This window comes from Hemiscyllium ocellatum, chromosome 34, assembly GCF_020745735.1.
Source record: "Hemiscyllium ocellatum isolate sHemOce1 chromosome 34, sHemOce1.pat.X.cur, whole genome shotgun sequence".
NCBI lineage: Eukaryota > Metazoa > Chordata > Chondrichthyes > Orectolobiformes > Hemiscylliidae > Hemiscyllium > Hemiscyllium ocellatum.
In genome coordinates this window covers 19,265,811-19,282,365 of record NC_083434.1, presented here as the reverse complement: position 1 = coordinate 19,282,365, position 16,555 = coordinate 19,265,811, and the positions used below count along the sequence as shown (strand labels likewise).

At 41.2% G+C, this 16,555-nt stretch overlaps 1 protein-coding gene across 3 annotated transcripts in view; it reads right to left on the bottom strand.

Annotated features, from left to right (window-relative positions):
• The window catches only part of LOC132832236 (uridine phosphorylase 1-like), a 110,583-nt gene that overhangs the window by 81,836 nt on the left and 12,192 nt on the right, over positions 1-16,555 (bottom strand). For 2 of the 3 annotated variants that reach the window (XM_060850047.1, XM_060850046.1), the window contains 2 exons: positions 3,865-3,978; positions 1,117-1,178 (listed from right to left, as the gene is read on the bottom strand). In XM_060850047.1, the coding sequence (XP_060706030.1) occupies positions 1,117-1,163 (47 nt within the window). In that variant the 5' untranslated portion in view covers positions 1,164-1,178; positions 3,865-3,978. Of the gene's footprint in view, positions 1-1,116; positions 1,179-3,864; positions 3,979-15,556; positions 15,580-16,555 lie in introns of those variants that run through there. The other variant, XM_060850048.1, reaches the window with a different exon arrangement.

Genomic DNA, 16,555 nt, shown 5'->3' with positions numbered 1-16,555 from the left:
AGAAGCTTGAACACACAAACCAACAGGTTCAAGAACAGTTTCCTCCATACTATTATTAGACTGCCGAAAGGAGTTTTAAACTTCAAATAACATTGATCTCATTGTATGCCGCGCCCTACCTAAGCGCCCTATGATCTGTATGTCTTTGTTTACTATGATCTGCCTGTACTGTTTGCACTTTTCACTACACTTAGGTACCTGTGATTACAATAAATCAAATCAGATCAAATCAAATCAAGATTTTGGAATTGTAGACATGACACCTCTTTTACTGGAATTATTAAGCAGAATTAGAATGAGCAGTTTAATAAAACTACATTACTGCATGTCTACAAGATATGCAGCACTTCACAATATGTGAAGGAGATTCCACCACGGTCAAATATTATTTAGGTTGCTCCAAAAATTAAGTAACAACCTTTCTTCCCCTACTTTTGAATGCATAATAAGGAATGCGAAGGCCTAATAGGTCAGAAATTGCTGTTAGAATAATGATGACTACAATTCTTGATGCATAAGACAATTCTATAATGTTGTGATGCACCCCAAATTGTGTAACATTCATTCCACTCCAACATCAGTCTTGCAAAAGCAGAACTTTGCCCTCTACTTCCCTTTAAGAAGCATGAAATTTCTGATTCCTAGCAAAGATATAAATTAGTCTTGCCACAGTCATTCAGATATGTTCATGTTTTATGGATCTGACATGTCAATTAATCTTGGAGGGCAAGAAAGGAAACAATTAAAACCATGGAAACCTCATTTCAGCAGGGCCTAAGTTGTTTCTTTCATAAATCTTTTATTTAATGTTTTACTTTTTATTTCTTCATTTTTCTCCCAATGTTTAATTTCTAGATCAACCAGTTTAGGAGGTCCCAAATACATAATTGCCTTCATTGCAATATATTATCCTGCACTTCCAAAAACCGCAATGCAAAAGTAACAGAATTTGTTATTTGTTATATTGTTGTTGAAGAATAAGGAAGGAAAATCCAATTTACAGTGCACCACCTTGACATTTTCAGACCTCACAACTACATAACAGAGTACCACCAAAATCTTGTGCCAAAATAAAAAAAGTATTATGAATAACAAGATAACAGTTGAAATTCTTACGGGCAAGTTGGCTCCTTCCTGCAGAGATCTTTGTTGCTGCATGCCATTTTGTAATCTGAATCCTTTGACAAAAAAATCAAGAAGTCAGTTGTGTACAGATAAATATAAACACATCACATGTTTTGATTAGTCACCTTGTCTTTATTGGGTTTGGCCTAAAACCATTCATAGAGTCATAGTCATAGAGATGTACAGCATGGAAATTGACCCTTCGGTCCAACTTGTCCATGCCGACCAGTTATCCCAACCTAATCTAGTCCCATCTGCCAGCACCCGGCCCATATCCCTCCAAACCCTTCCTATTCATATACCCATCGACATGCCTTTTAAATGTTGCAATCATACTAGCCTCCACCACTTCCTCTGGCCAGAGTGGGACCATTCAGCGCAGCCATTTTGGTGCGAGGGATTTGGCGCGGCCTGTTTGGCGCAGCCTATTTTGGAGCAGAACTATTTTGGTGCAGATATAAGTAGTCATCAACGAAAATCAAAATAATAGTAGGGCGGCGTTCAGGCTGTATTTCCAGAACCAGTTCAAATAATTCAAATAGTTTATCATATGTTGTTCGTAACTTATTTGGGAGTAAAGCATACAACAGTGGGAACACAGCTTTATGTATTTCCCCTAAAATAACATAAACTTGTGAAAATAGAGGTGGGGAAAAACTCGGCATTCCTTTCACTTCCAAATGTAAGAATTCTGCAGGTGGTGCTGCCGCTGTCAGCTAGTAAAAATTGTTTTCCATTATATTCATTAACAGAATATGTTTTAAAGCTACCTGGAATTACAAGTTCTTCCAAATTTCTTGGATTTCCAGGGTAAGCAGCAATTTCTTTCTTTGTCCTACAAACCATCTTCTTCAGCGCTCTGTTGTTAGGCATCGTTCCGAAAAATTTTCTAGGCACTTGTAAAGTTCCCTCAACAGTTGTTTTACTTTGATGACTTGTTATTTTAATAATAACTACAAACAACTGGAAACTACCCATTTAATAATTTTACTATTATGTTGATTTTCGTTGATGATTACCGTATATCTGTGCCAAAATAGTTCTGCACCTTAATGGGTCTTCGGCAAAATAGGCTACGCCAAACAGGCCGCGCCAAATTGCTTGCGGCAAAATGGCTGTGCCAAATGGTCCTAAATCCTCCTCTGGCAGCTCATTCCATAAACATACCACCCTCTGCATGAAAAATTTGTCCCCAGATCTCTTTTCTATCTTTCCTCTCTCACCCTAAACCTATGCCCTCTCGTTCTGGACTCCCTGACCCCAGGAATGAGACTTTGCCTATTTATCCTAGCCATACTCCTCATGATTTTGTAGACCTCTATAATGTCACCCCTCAGCCTCCGACGCTCTAGGGAAAACAACCCCAGCCTATTCAACCTCTCCCTGTAGCTCAAATCCTCCAACCGTGGTGACATCCTTGTAAATCTTTTCTGAACCCTTTCAAGTTTCACAACATCATTCCAATAGGAAGGAGACTGAATTGCACACAATATTCCAAAAGTGGCTTAACCAATGTCCCATACAGCTGCAACATGACCTCCCAATTCCTGTACTCAATACTCTGACCAATAAATTCCCACAAAGACAAAGGTTACCTGTCCCATTGGATGGAACCTTATTGAGACAATGGAGATGTTGGCCATTGGCTGTGAATTGTGCCTTTTTCTAGAAGGCCAACCATATCTTGTACTTAACAAGCCTTCCCCCGGGATCAAAGACTCCAAGGGTGGGAAATTGAGGGTTGCTGGTTACAAGGGTTGGCAGTTCTTCTGTACTTCACAGCCTCACTGAGACAGTGGTGGCTGCTACCAGTACAGCATCCACCCAAGGCCCAGTTCGAGGAAAAATTGCAAACACAGCTGAATTATGAAAGGTAGGCAGCTTGTATGGGAAAGGTTGCAAGGAAATTTTGGGGAGGCAGTCAGAAACACGTGCAGAAGTTGGCTTTCAGAAGGGACCCCTTCCCAATACTAGGTCCATCAATTCAGCATTAAGTGCACTGAGCTAGTGACCTCTCCTTCTCAACCTTCCCCTCTCAATTCTGGGATCCCACAACCAAACATTAGGATTTGTTTGTCATGTTCTCCAAATGGAAGGCCTTCCCCTCACCCCCCCACCAAAACACTTCTGTGTCATTAATGCCAGCCATGGCTCAATGAGGTTCTTATGTGGGTGCTAATTGCCCACTTAGAGGCCTCAATTCGCTATGGGGCAGGAAAGCTATCCTTGGGCATTCATGCCACCAATTTAAGGAGGAGAGTGACAGAATCCACATGCACCATTTTCTTCATCAATAAAATGACCTCTTTTGGCAAAGGTATCCACACAGTGGAAAGGGCAATATTTTATCCATTATGGTGATTCTTTACTCAAGTTATTCAATACTAATCCCACTGCTTTACATCATGCCCCTGTTTCAAATATATACAGCTGAATTCCCCTCGCAAGATACCATGAGATCTGTCTCAATCACTCTGTGGTAAAGTATTCCACATTCAAACAATCATCTTTATAACAATACGGGCCATGTTGTCCTTCTCAGCAATACCACTAAATCTACAGCCACTGCCTCACTAGCTTTCTAATCAGGAATAATGGTCTTTCCCTATTCTTTCCACCAAAATCCTTCAGAAAATATCAATTTAATCTTCTCTTACCCTTTTCTTTCTCTACAGTAAAATAGTCTCACTAGCTTATGTTTATCCTAATGACAATTTCCCAATATTGGTATTCAATTACCTGCTTATGTCTTCCTGAATCTGTTGATGTCCTCCCCTTTGTTAATCTTATTTTCGTGTTGGTACTAAATTTCAAGATTGTGTTGCATATACCAAAGTCAAATGACTTGTGTACCTAGAAAAGAAGGTTTCAAAGAAACTTTCAGTATCAATATTTATAGAATGAATTAATAAACAACAGCAGTGCTATTTACCTCATTAATTCTAATGAGTGTTTTTCTAACGTGTCGCAAACAAAAGCTTATGGGGTACAACAACTAGATGATCCATGGCATATTTTCACTAGCCTAAATGATCTGCCTTGAAGACTTTTGAGAAAACAATGCTATTCAAGAATGCACTTACCTTCCATGTAATGCATACACAGGTGTAAATAAGCCTCAAGCTTCCCTGCATTGAGTGAAATTGGTTGAGAAAGATTCATTAGATTGGCACAACATTTTTCGATTGCAGGTTGGCTGCCTGAGTGAAGTCCTAATTAAATACATTGATGTTATTTTTCAGGAGGTCTAGGCATTATCAGAGGAGCCAAGACCGCCTTGCCTGCTGACCAGGAAGCAATTCCATGATTCTGCAAGGTCCACCCAGTGCCTTTTGCCTTACGGACAAAAGTAGAGGCATCAATCAGAAAGCTGGATACAATTAATGGACCATTGTTTACCAGAGGGAATTTCCTAAACTCGAATGGTATTCGTCATGTAAGGATGGCCCCATATCATCCTTCATCTAATGATCTGGCAGAAACAGCACTTTGAAAGCAGACTTAAACAAACAGCCTACAACTTCACTAGATACCAACTATCCCAGATCCTGATTGATTATAGGACCACCCTCAGGCAACTAGCTGCAGCAGGGTTGCTAATGGAGAGAAGACTCTGCATCAGGTTAAAGCTGATCTTCCTGGACTCGGTGGGGGTTGGGGTTGGGGGGGGCATATGCCAATGCCAGACACCAAAACTCCACTAAACAAGAGAGACAGTTTACTTCGGGGAACAAACTTTGATGTAGGAATGATCACGCATGTGTAAGAGGCATGATCGCTATGAGGTCAAGTCCAGTGACGTATAAGGTTTGGGTAGATGGAACAATCCTGAACAAACAAGTGGACGATATGAAACCTGTAAAATATGCCCGACTCCTCCGCTGCCTTACCATCTGTTCTGGAACTCGTGGATTCTCCCTCTCGGTCAAGCATTGAAGATACCTTGCAATCTGAATTGGACACAATGCATATAGCTGCCTTAATACCTTTGCCACCTAAACAGGGGAATGAATTTCTTCCAAGAATTCCAAGCTCCGGGCACAAGAGGTGAGCCTCTGTGCGTTACATGCTACATGCATCAGAGGCAGAGGTGGAGGAACCTGATCTGATGGTAATTTGCCTCAGGAAGGGCTATAAAAAACAGCCAGTCTGTGTCCTCAGACACAGAGAGGGAGAGATGCAATGATTGTAACATGCTGAGCCAGGTCAATCTCATAGAATATGAGTTCCCAGGCTGGGGCTGTTAATCGGGTCCAATCAGAGAGCCCTGGCTGACAGATATAAACAGGTGTGTCAGAAATCCTGTTCACTATGGCACCTGGCTCTGCGGGACCTGGATCAGTGTCAAAACTCTCCACATGTAGGTAAAGGGTGACCTGATGATAGGATCCTGGCCTCAGTGGAGTTATTTCAGAGATTAATTCATAGGATGGCTGGATTTTCCTATGGGTGGGTGGGGGGTGATGTTGAGAAGACTGGATCTCTATTCCCTAGAGTTTAGAAGAATGTTGCTCACTGCTTTCACTTGTTCCTTCAAATTGTCTTTTGTGGATTTTTCTGCACTTTGTCAGTGTTGCATTGGCTTTCCCTATCTGGAGCTGAGAGTGTGTTGCTGGAAAAGCACAGAAGATCAGGCGGCATCCGAGAAGCAGGAAAGTTAACGCTTCGGGCCGGAGCCCTTTATCAGGAATGATGGCTCCGGCCCGGAATGTCAATTTTTCTGCTCCTTGGATGCTGCCTAACCTGCTGTGCTTTTCCAGCAACACACTCTCAACTCAGATTTCCAGCATCGGCAGACCTCACCGTTTCCCTATCTGGAGTCCAATGCTTAGCTGGGCTTTGAAGTACATATAAAAAAAACTGCAAATGCTTCAAATCAGAAACAAAAACAAATTCCTGAAAAGATTTAGCAGGACTGATAACATCTTCAGACAGAAATCAGAGTTAACGCTTCAGGTCCAGTGACCGTTCTTCAGAACTTGAACTACATCACCTGCTGCTCTATGCTGCTACAAGCTTCTATTCAAGTTTTTCCCAGTTCTGGGTTGACCTCATCTTTTACCCACAGCACTTTAATGTCATTGAATTTCAGTTTAGGTGCTCCATACTGTTTGTCTCCAGTCCCATGCCATCAAGTAGTTAAGATCAGGTCGACACTCAGGTGCACGAACATAAACAAACTTGATTGAACATTGCTATATATACATGTGGGATGACAAGACAGGGCATATTCTGCATCTCTATAGACTGGTTCAAGTTCCACATGATCTGATGTCACTGTGGCATTAATACTTATGCACACTGAAGAACTAGGAGTGTGGCACCAGTATTCCAAAGAGGAAAATGAGGTCGCTGACCAGGAGTTACATTCAAATTCAGCATTATATAGAGATGGAGCATCAGGAGCAACAAGCGAGACAGTACCTCATTGACATTCACATTCAATAGATCTGAGTTGGGTGAAGTGATTGTTTATTGATTGTAAATTTGCTTCTCAGAGGGGAAGCAGCTTTATTTATTCCCATCAGCAAACGCAGCTTTTCTTCACTTTTTGTGCTGTTCATGAAAAGTTAACATTTTTGACTCTTTGATGGCTTTCCAAAACTTGGAAAGAATAGATAGAATTCTAACATGACATGCTGCTAAGAAAAGATAACCTGAATGGTTTAATCCTTGAATCTGTAGTTACAATGGCAACCAATCAAACTCATGTAAAGTAACAACACGTTTCTGAATGTGAAATTCTACTTTGTATAAAGTGTTACCCATGCCACCTATGCGGCTTCAGTGGTGTTTTCTTGTTTCTGTCCTTCTACAAACTCTGAAGTGCTATTTGTTACTGGCAGCACTGACCTAGGGCGCCACTGAGCTTAAATAAGTTGTCAGTGGCAGAAGTTCCAGAAGACCCAGCTGTGGCAAGTCCTTCCACCACCAGAGAGGCAAGACAACATGAGAATGATACAGTAGATTACACAGTTAATTTACTAAAGCTCAAGGAGAGAAATCCTCTATGAATCTCCCCAAAATTGACACTTCGTTGATTTTGGTAAAATTCAGTCCATTACTCTAATTGAGGTCAAAACTGCGCTTCGTAATCATGCCACATAACTTCACAGCTTTGCCCTCAATGTGTATATTTAGACAGCTCAGGACATGAGTGGCTTTTTTTCAATTTTCTGAAATTCTTTTGCTACCTTCAATAGAGCATGCACATGTACCTCCAAGGTCTCTGCTGTTCCATTAAGTTTAGTTCATATTGCAATTTTGCTCTTCATACTTTTGCATTTTTCTGCATTAAACTTCATCTGTAATTATCAATCATACTCTATGTCCCTTTAAAGACTACCACTTTCTCATGATTTGCTATAATTGGAAATTTTGTGTTAGTTGCAAATTTTGAAATTGTAATCTACATATCCTGAGAATAAATTTCATGAGAACCAGTGATTCTAATACTAATCCCTGGGGAACATCACTTCCTTGAGGCTTAAAATAGCTATGCAGCAAGAGTTTACTGTCACTGAGCCTATTTCTTGAATTTGTTTCAAGCATGGATGTAACATTTTGCAATTCTCTGGTCCTCTGACAGTATCCTCATATCCAAGAAGGATCGGAAGGTGAGGCTCAGCATCTCTGCACTTTCCAATCTTATTTCCCTCAGCAGCCTTGGATGATTCCATTCAGGCCTGGTAACTTAACAACCTTAATGTATAATCAACCTTTCTAGAACCTGGTGTTTATCCACTTTTTGCCCATCCAGTGTTTCAATTATCTCCCTACTCACCACAACCTTGCAGCATCATCTCTCTTGTTAAAGACAAAGGCAAACACTCACTTCAAACATCAGCTACGTCTTCTGTCCAGGTCAAAATACATCAAGGCAGTGCGAAAATTAGCTCTTGAAAACTATTAAATCGCAGGCAAAAATGCAATCATGACCAATCAGAAAAGTGTTGATTCGGTAAGTGGGATACATAGATGATTGAAGAAGTGTTCCTTCTATCACAGGTTGGTACTCATTCATGTTTACTGCTGTAAGGCTCACTAGTGAAGAGAGAACAATCTGTGATAGAAGCAGCTAAGAAGTGGCAGTGTGAACAACTGGGCTACCATCAACAGAGACTAGATGGGGCAGAGGAAGGGTTCCATCAGCTGTGCCAGTGCCTTCGGAGGGGTGGTGGGGTGGGCATTGCCATTGACCACATCTAGTCTTGAGGAGTACTATTGGTAGAATAATAGGGGTGGGGTGGTGGAAAACATAATCTGAGAGAAGAAGGGGTTTGCAACAAGGGACAAGGTGAAGACAAAGCTTGGGAAAGGTAACGAAGGGACTGCAAAGAGGAATGGGGAGGCTGAAGAAAACAAGGAAGGGGGCTGATGGGGCTAAAAGGAAGATGAATACAAGAAATGAAAAGAAGGGGACGGCAAAAGGATGAGAGGAAAAGAGCTCTAAGGAGGGAAAAGGAGTCCATTGACCACTTGAAAAGGGGACAGTAAAGACGGCCAAAGATGGGGAATGCAAAAAGAAATTCAAGAAGGAAAGAAAAGGGCTGCAAGGTGTGGAGAAAGGTTCTGCAAGGTCCGGTGGAAAAGATGGCTGAAAGGGAAGTGGGGGCAGAAGAGGGCTGCAAGTAGAAGTTGTTAGGAAAAGGAGACTTCAGGGTGAGAGTAGAAAAGGGGGCTGCAAATGACAAAAAATGGATTTACACCTGTCAACAAACACTCAACTAACCCAAAGCCAGAAAAGAACTAAATGTCAATGAGGCAATGGATGTCTTGAAAATGAATGTGAAATCTCTAGCATAAGGTCTAATAACTTCAGGAGCCAATGTACAATAAAAAGTGTAGCGGATTCTTTTATAATAAAATGATGTCAAATGTGAAACATCAACTTGAGATTGAGAACACAGTTGCAGTAAAAAGGGTAGTAACAGCTGGAGTAAAATCCTTCAGACTAGTGCATATGCGATGGAATTGCACTAACTACAATCTCACCAGTTTTCGCAAAGTGTGTTTATGGTGATAGTTTTTTTTTGCTTAGAGATGTATTTCAGTTCTTTCAGACAAAAACTTCTGTTGTAAACTTATTCCTGTTGTCGTCTCGTGATTTGAATATTATGGTGTTGGGAAGCTAATGCTTTCCTTGTATGTTGTGACTTTATGTTTAATATGGGGATGATAATTGCGGATATTGATGAATTCTTCTCAATGTGTTTGTCACTGCAATAATTCTTATGTTAATAAATAAAACAAAAGCTAATGTTATTACATTACTGCATCACCTAACAAAGGAGCTAGTGAGAATGACAGACCCCAAGAAAACTAAAAGGTGGCACCCTAAAATCAAAACGTACGCCTTGGAAAATCTCAAGAACAGCCCTCAAAAGGATTATTTTGATGCCTGTTCTGGCTCCAAGAAGGAATCCTCTTTTTGATTCCTTCTTGGCCTCATTTTTTCTTGAATTATCCTTTTATTATTCATATGCCTTTGGAATATTTTTGAATCCTCTTTAAAGTTAGCTTCCAGTTTCTTCTCATAATCTCTCTTTGCTACGTTTGTCCTTTCTTACACTCTGTGTGCGTTTTCTATATTCAACACTATTGTCACTTGCAATATAAACCTGACACCTAGCATACACATCTTTTTCCTGCTTAGTCTTTAATCATTGTCTAAGCATAAACAATATTGGTCAACCGTCAGCCTTCTCATCTTAAAGGAAAAGAGGTACAGCCTGATCATCCTTTCCTGATGGGATAATCTTATACAGAAGGGTATAGCACAGGTGGCGACTATTTATGTTGTTGTGCTTGTGGCCAGTACTTTGGAACTATGATTTAAATAGTCCATTGCTCTCCGGTTCTTTTCCTATTACAGTCATAGAGTCATAGGGATGTAGAGCATGGAAACAGACCCTTCGGTCCAACCCATCCATGCCAACCAGATATCCCAACCCAATCTAGTCCCACCTACCAGCACCCGACCTATATCCCTCCAAACCCTTCCTATTCATAAACCCATCCAAATGCCTCTTAAATGTTGCAATTGTATCAGCCTCCACCACATCCTCTGGCAGCTCATTCCATACACGTACCACCCTCTGCGTGAAAAAGTTGCCCCTTAGGTCTCTTTTATATCTTTCCCCTCTCACCCTAAACCTATGCCCTCTAGTTCTGGACTCCCCAACCCCAGGGAAAATACTTTGCCTATTTATCCTATCCATGCTCCTCATCAGTTTGTAAACATCTATAAGGTCACCCCTCAGCCTCTGACGCTCCAGGAAAACAGCCCCAGACTGTTCAGCCTCTCCCTGTAGCTCAGATCCTCCAACCCTGGCAACATCCTTGTAAATCTTTGTGAACATTTTCAAGTTTCACAACATCTTTCTGATAGGAAGGAGACCAGAATTGCACGCAATATTCCAACAGTGGCCGAACCAATATCCTGTACAGCCGCAACATGACCTCCCAACTCCTGTACTCAATACTCTGACCAATAAAGGAAAGCATACCAAACACCTTCTTCACTATGCTATCTACCTGCGACTCCATTTTCAAGGAGCTATGAACTTGCACTCCAAGGTCACTTCGCTGTCCACTACACCTCCAATTTTGGTGTCATCTGCAAACTTACTAACTGTACCTCTTATGCTCGCATCCAAATCATTTATGTAAATGACAAAAAGCAGAGGACCCAGCACCGATCCTTGTGGCACTCCACTGGTCATAGGCCTCCAGTCTGAAAAACAACTCTCCATCACCACCCTCTGTCTTCTACCTTTGAGCCAGTTCTGTATCCAAATGGCTAGTTCTCCATGTATTCCATGAGTCTAACCTTGCTAATCAGTCCCCCATGGGGAACCTTGTCGAATGCCTTACTGAACTCCGTATAGATCACATCTACTGCTCTGCCCTCATCAATCTTCTTTGTTACTTCATCAAAAAACTCAAACAAGTTTGTGAGACATGATTTCCCATGCACAAAGCCATGTTGACTATCCCAAACCATTCCTTGTCTTTCCAAATACGTGTACATCCTGTCCCTCAGGATTCCCTAAAACAACGTGCCCACCACTGAGGTCAGGCTCACTGGCTTATCCTTACCACCTTTCTTAAACAGTGGCACCAGTTTACCAACCTCCAATCTTCCGGCACCTCACCTATGACTATAGATGATACAAATATCTCAGCAAGAGGCCCAGCAATCACTTCTCCAGCTTCCCATAAAGTTCTCGGGTGCACCTGATCAGGTCCTGGGGATTTATCCACCTTTATCCGTTTCAAGACATCCAGCACTTCCCCCTCTGTAATCTGGACATTTTGCAAGATGTCACGATCTATTTCCCAACAGTCTATATCTTCCATATCCTTTTCCACAGTAAATACTGATGCAAAATATTCATTTAGAATCTCCCCCATTTTCTGTGGCTCCACACAAAAGCCGCCTTGTTGATCTTTGAGGGGCCCTATTCTCTCCCTAATTACCCTTTTGTCCCTAATATATTTGTAAAAACCCCTTTGGATTTTCCTTAATTCTATTTGCCAAAGCTATCTCATGTCCCCATTTTCCCCTCCTGGTTTCCCTCTTAAGTATACTCCTACTTTCTTTATACTCTTCTAAGGATTCACTCGATCTATCCTGTCTGTACCTGACATATGCTTCCTTCTTTTTCTTAACCAAACCTTCAATTTCTTTAGTCATCCAGCATTCCCAATAGTTACCAGCCTTCCCTTTCACTCTGACAGGAATATACTTTCTCTGGATTCTTGTTATCTCATTTCTGAAGGCTTCCCATTTTCCAGCTGTTTCTTTACCTGCGAACATCTGCCTCCAATCAGCTTATGAAAGTTCTTGCCTAATACTGTCAAAATTGGCCTTTCTCCAATTTAGAACTTCAACTTTTAGATCTGGTCTATCCTTTTCCATCACTATTTTAAAACGAATAGAATTATGGTCACTGGCCCCAAAGTGCTCCCCCACTGACACCTCAGTCACCTGCCCTGCCTTATTTCCCAAGAGTAGGTCAAGTTTTGCACCTTCTCTCGTAGGTACATCCACATACTGAATCAGAAAATTGTCTTGTACACACTTAAGAAATTCCTCTCCATCTAAACCTTTAACACTATGGCAGTCCCAGTTGATGTTTGGAAAGTTAAAATCCCCTACCATAAAAAACCCTATTATTCTTACAGATAGCTGAGATCTCCTGACAAGTTAGTTTCTCAATTTCCCTCTGACTATTGGGGGGTCTATAATACAATCGCTATTAGCTGATCATCCCTTTCTTATTTCTCAGTTCCACCCAAATAACTTCCCTGGATGTACTTCTGGGAGTATCCTCCCTTAGCACAGCTGAAATGCTATCCCTTATCAAAAATGCCACTCCCCCTCCTCTTTTGCCTCCCTTTCTATCCTTCCTGTAGCATTTGTATCCTGGAACATTCAGCTGCCAGTCCTGCCCATTCCTGAGCCATGTTTCTGCAATTGCTGTGATATCCCAGTCCCATGTTCCTAACTATGCCCTGAGTTCATCTGCCTTCCCTGTTAGGCCCCTTGCATTGAAATAAATGCAGTTTAATTTATTAGTCCTATCTTGTCCCTGCCTCCCCTGACTGTTTGACTCACTTCTGTTCTCAGCTGTACCCGTGTCAGATCGATCTCTTTCCTCACTATCTCCCTGGGTCCCACCCCCCCCACCTTACTAGTTTAAATCCTCCCAAGCAGTTCTAGCAAATTTCCCTGCCAGTATATTAGTCCCCTTCCAATTTGGGTGCAATTCGTCCTTTTTGTACAGGTCACTTCTACCCCAAAAGAGATTCCAATACTCCAATAATGTGAATCCTTCTCCCATACACCAGCTCCTCAGCCATGCATTCATTTGCTCTATCCTCCTATTCCTGCCTTCAAGAGCTTGTAGCACTGGGAGTAATCCAGATATTACTACCCTTGAGGACATCCTTTTTAAAATTCTACCTAACTCTCTGTAATCTCCCTTCAGAGTCTCAACCTTTTCCCTTCCAATGTTACTGGTTCCAATGTGGACAATGACCTCCTGCTGGCCCCTCTCCCCCGTGAGAATATTCTGCACCCTCTCTGAGACATCCTTGATCCTGGCACCAGGGAAACAACACACCATTCTGCTTTTTCTCTGCTGGCCACAGAAACGTCTGTCTGTATCACTGACTACAGAATCCCCTAACACAATTGATTTCTTGGATGCCGATACACCCCTCGTTGCATTTGAGCCGGTCTCAATACCAGAAACTTGGCTGTTTGTGCTATGTTCCCCTCAGAATATATCACCCCCTACATTTTCCAAAACAGCATACCTGTTTGAAATGGGTATATCCACAAGACTCCTGCACTAGCTGCCTACCTCTTTTACCCTTCCTTGAGTTAACCCATCTATGTGACTGTATCTGAGACTTTCCCCTCTTTCTATAACTGCCATCCATCACATACTGTAGCTGTTGCAAATTCCTCATCGCTTCTATTTGTCTCTTCAACCGATCCACTTGATCTGATAAGATTTGCATCCAACAGCATTTATGGCAGATATAATCCGCAGTAACTCTTAAACTCTCTTTAAACTCCCACATCTGACAAGAAGTACATATCACTGCAAAGGCCATTTTTGCTACTTCACAATCTACAGACCCAGAAAATAACACCATCTTATTCCTCTACAAACACTGCCCCAAGTTAAATTAATAGCTATGGCTTATATTTTAAGTTTAATCAAGAGACTTATCTCCAAAAATATATAATCAAGGAAGGATCCACTGTACCCACTACTGCAGCCTTTCTATTGGACAAGCTTAAAACAACCATTAACTTATCTGAGTCTGTGCTGTGAACTTCGCCCAACAGTTCCTCCAAGATTAGTTGAGAATTTCACTGTTTGTTAATTTTCCCAGATGCACTCCAATGTCCAGCGATACATAAATTCTAACAGCAAAGCAACTGCACAGCAATTTTTTCTTTGGCTAATATTTATCCAATTCCCTCATGAAAGCTTTCATTTCTGCATTTCTATATATGTTTCTAATCTAATTTACCCTCAAATGCATGTTATTCTTCTCAATTACTCCCTCTGATAGTAGGAACAAATTTCAAATTCACAGCACCCTCAGTAACTCTACTCAGTTTCACTACATAACTGTAACATCCTCACCCTGGTACCATTCAGGTAAATCTCCACTGCATCCCCATCAAGGCCTTGGAATCTTTCCTAAGGTTAGTGCCCTTCCTCCCATATTTCAGTTCCTCTAATCCCTCCCTCTAATCATGATCCTTCTACAGGGGCAAATGGGAACCTTTCATTTGTTACGTTCCAGTGCAGCCAGTCTCCTAGCTTTATTCATTATCAGAAATTGCAAACTTTCTGCAAAATCACCTTGCAAAATTGCTCCTAAATGAACCTGAGAGAAGATTATGATTTATCACCTTTGCATCAACATTCTGTTTGTAGTGTATGGTTCGTAATGCATTTCTTTATGATTATTGATCTTTGCAGTATTGTTTATTTATCTCAGTCAAGCCAGGATATGAATGCCAATATTGTGATAAAGTTCTGACAGAATATCGAGCAGACAATATCTGAACAGTGATAGTGAAATTCTGTTCCATTTATACTGATGGAAACATTCTAATTCCTTATTGGGAGATGGTGCTTTTGCTTAAGTTCTGTGTACGTGTTTAAGGGAAGGTGTGCCCATCATCTATGCAAATACTTCACACAGCCAGTACTGGCAGATCTTTGTGTACCCTGGGAATCAGCACAATAGTGTCAGTAATAAATATACAAGTCAATCTGGATGTACTTTAAACTTTATACTTTTGGTATCATCCATACTTATCTTTGTTGGCCCATTTTCAAATATGATGCACAAGACTGAAGGTTTGAGCAAACAAAGGTTCATTAAGTAAGTTCAGCATAACTTCATTTTAAAATGGATTGAGGATGTGAAAAATGAGGGCTCACAGAGAGGCTGGCACATGTCATGTGCCAATATCTGTGGATGTGGGATAACTTCATTTCATCGCTCCTGTCTTTCACACTACCATAAATATTCATTTTGTCCTTGTCCCATCTCTCTCATGTTCAAAACTTACCACATCTTTTTTTCCCCAAAATCTGATGGAAGATCACAAACCCAAAAAGTTAACTTGTTTTTTCTCTTGTTACACAGATGCTGCCTAACGTGCTGTGTTTTTTCCATTTTTTATTTTAATTTCAGCACAACTTCTCTATTTTTTCAATTCTTCCTCTAGAAATAAAACCTAGTTCTTGATTTGCAGGCTTTGAAATGACATATCAACAAATGTCACTACTTCAAAGACTTGTATACTTGCAACATGCAAATCTCTTTGCTCTTTTATCACATCTAGATCTTAGTTCCCAACCAAAAGCCACTTCATTATTTTACTTACCAAAATATCACCAGTTGAATCTTCCAAATAGGGTCAGAATCCCTATTTCAAGCCCAAATAAGACAAAAGGTTACCCATTTATCCTTTCAGGAATTGTCCATGTGAACATTCAAGGCAGGAGCTATCATTACCAGAGCAGTCTAATCCAGTCCAGCAATCCACACAGGCAGCAGTGAAGTAGATCTGTGCTGAAACCACACCCTTCTTTTAGGGCAGTCACTCCAGGATTCAAAGTTGTTACAGCCACTTTAGCAGCGACAGAAAAAAAGTATGCATGTGTAAGATAAGTGAGAGATAGGGTAGCAGATAGTTGAGGGAGTAGGGTACAAGATAAGTTGGGGTTCGAGATATCAGGGAAATTGGGGTTAGAGTGTTAGGGGAGGAGTCGGGGGTTATCAAGGGTCAAATCAAGTAGGATTGGGTGTTGGGTGATGGAGGAGGTCAGGCGTCCATATCGGTCTAAAATGGCAGGGATGGAAAGGATTTGGGTTTCTGTGAGAGCCAGGCTTATTGTCCCTGTGGGACTTTGGGATAGGACTCAGGGATTGAAGTGGGTGGGAGGTGTGTGAGGGACTGTGTTGCTTAAGTCAGGAGGGAGGGTAGAAGCTAGTATCAGGCAGGTCAAGGGAAGGATCAGGTGACATGGATAGGTAGGTGGTTGGCATCAGCACTCAAGTCAAGAGTTGAGAACATTTTTAAATTATTCCAAACATCGAGTAATTGCCAATTAGAATTTTCAACGACCTTAGAAATTCCTGTGGTATCCACTGCATCAGGACTTCAGCAGGACCCCAACACACAACTCGAGTCTATGCTTCAATAATAACGATCTTCTAATTGGAACAATGGGCCAAATTCTCACATTCATCTGTACTGAAATTCATTTAGCAATTGTATGCCCATTCTACAAGTTTCTTAATGGGAAGAATCTTATCAGGCTTTATGTGATGTGGACTATGCTAAGAGGAGTGTTGAATTAGACAAGAATTTGGTTTAGCC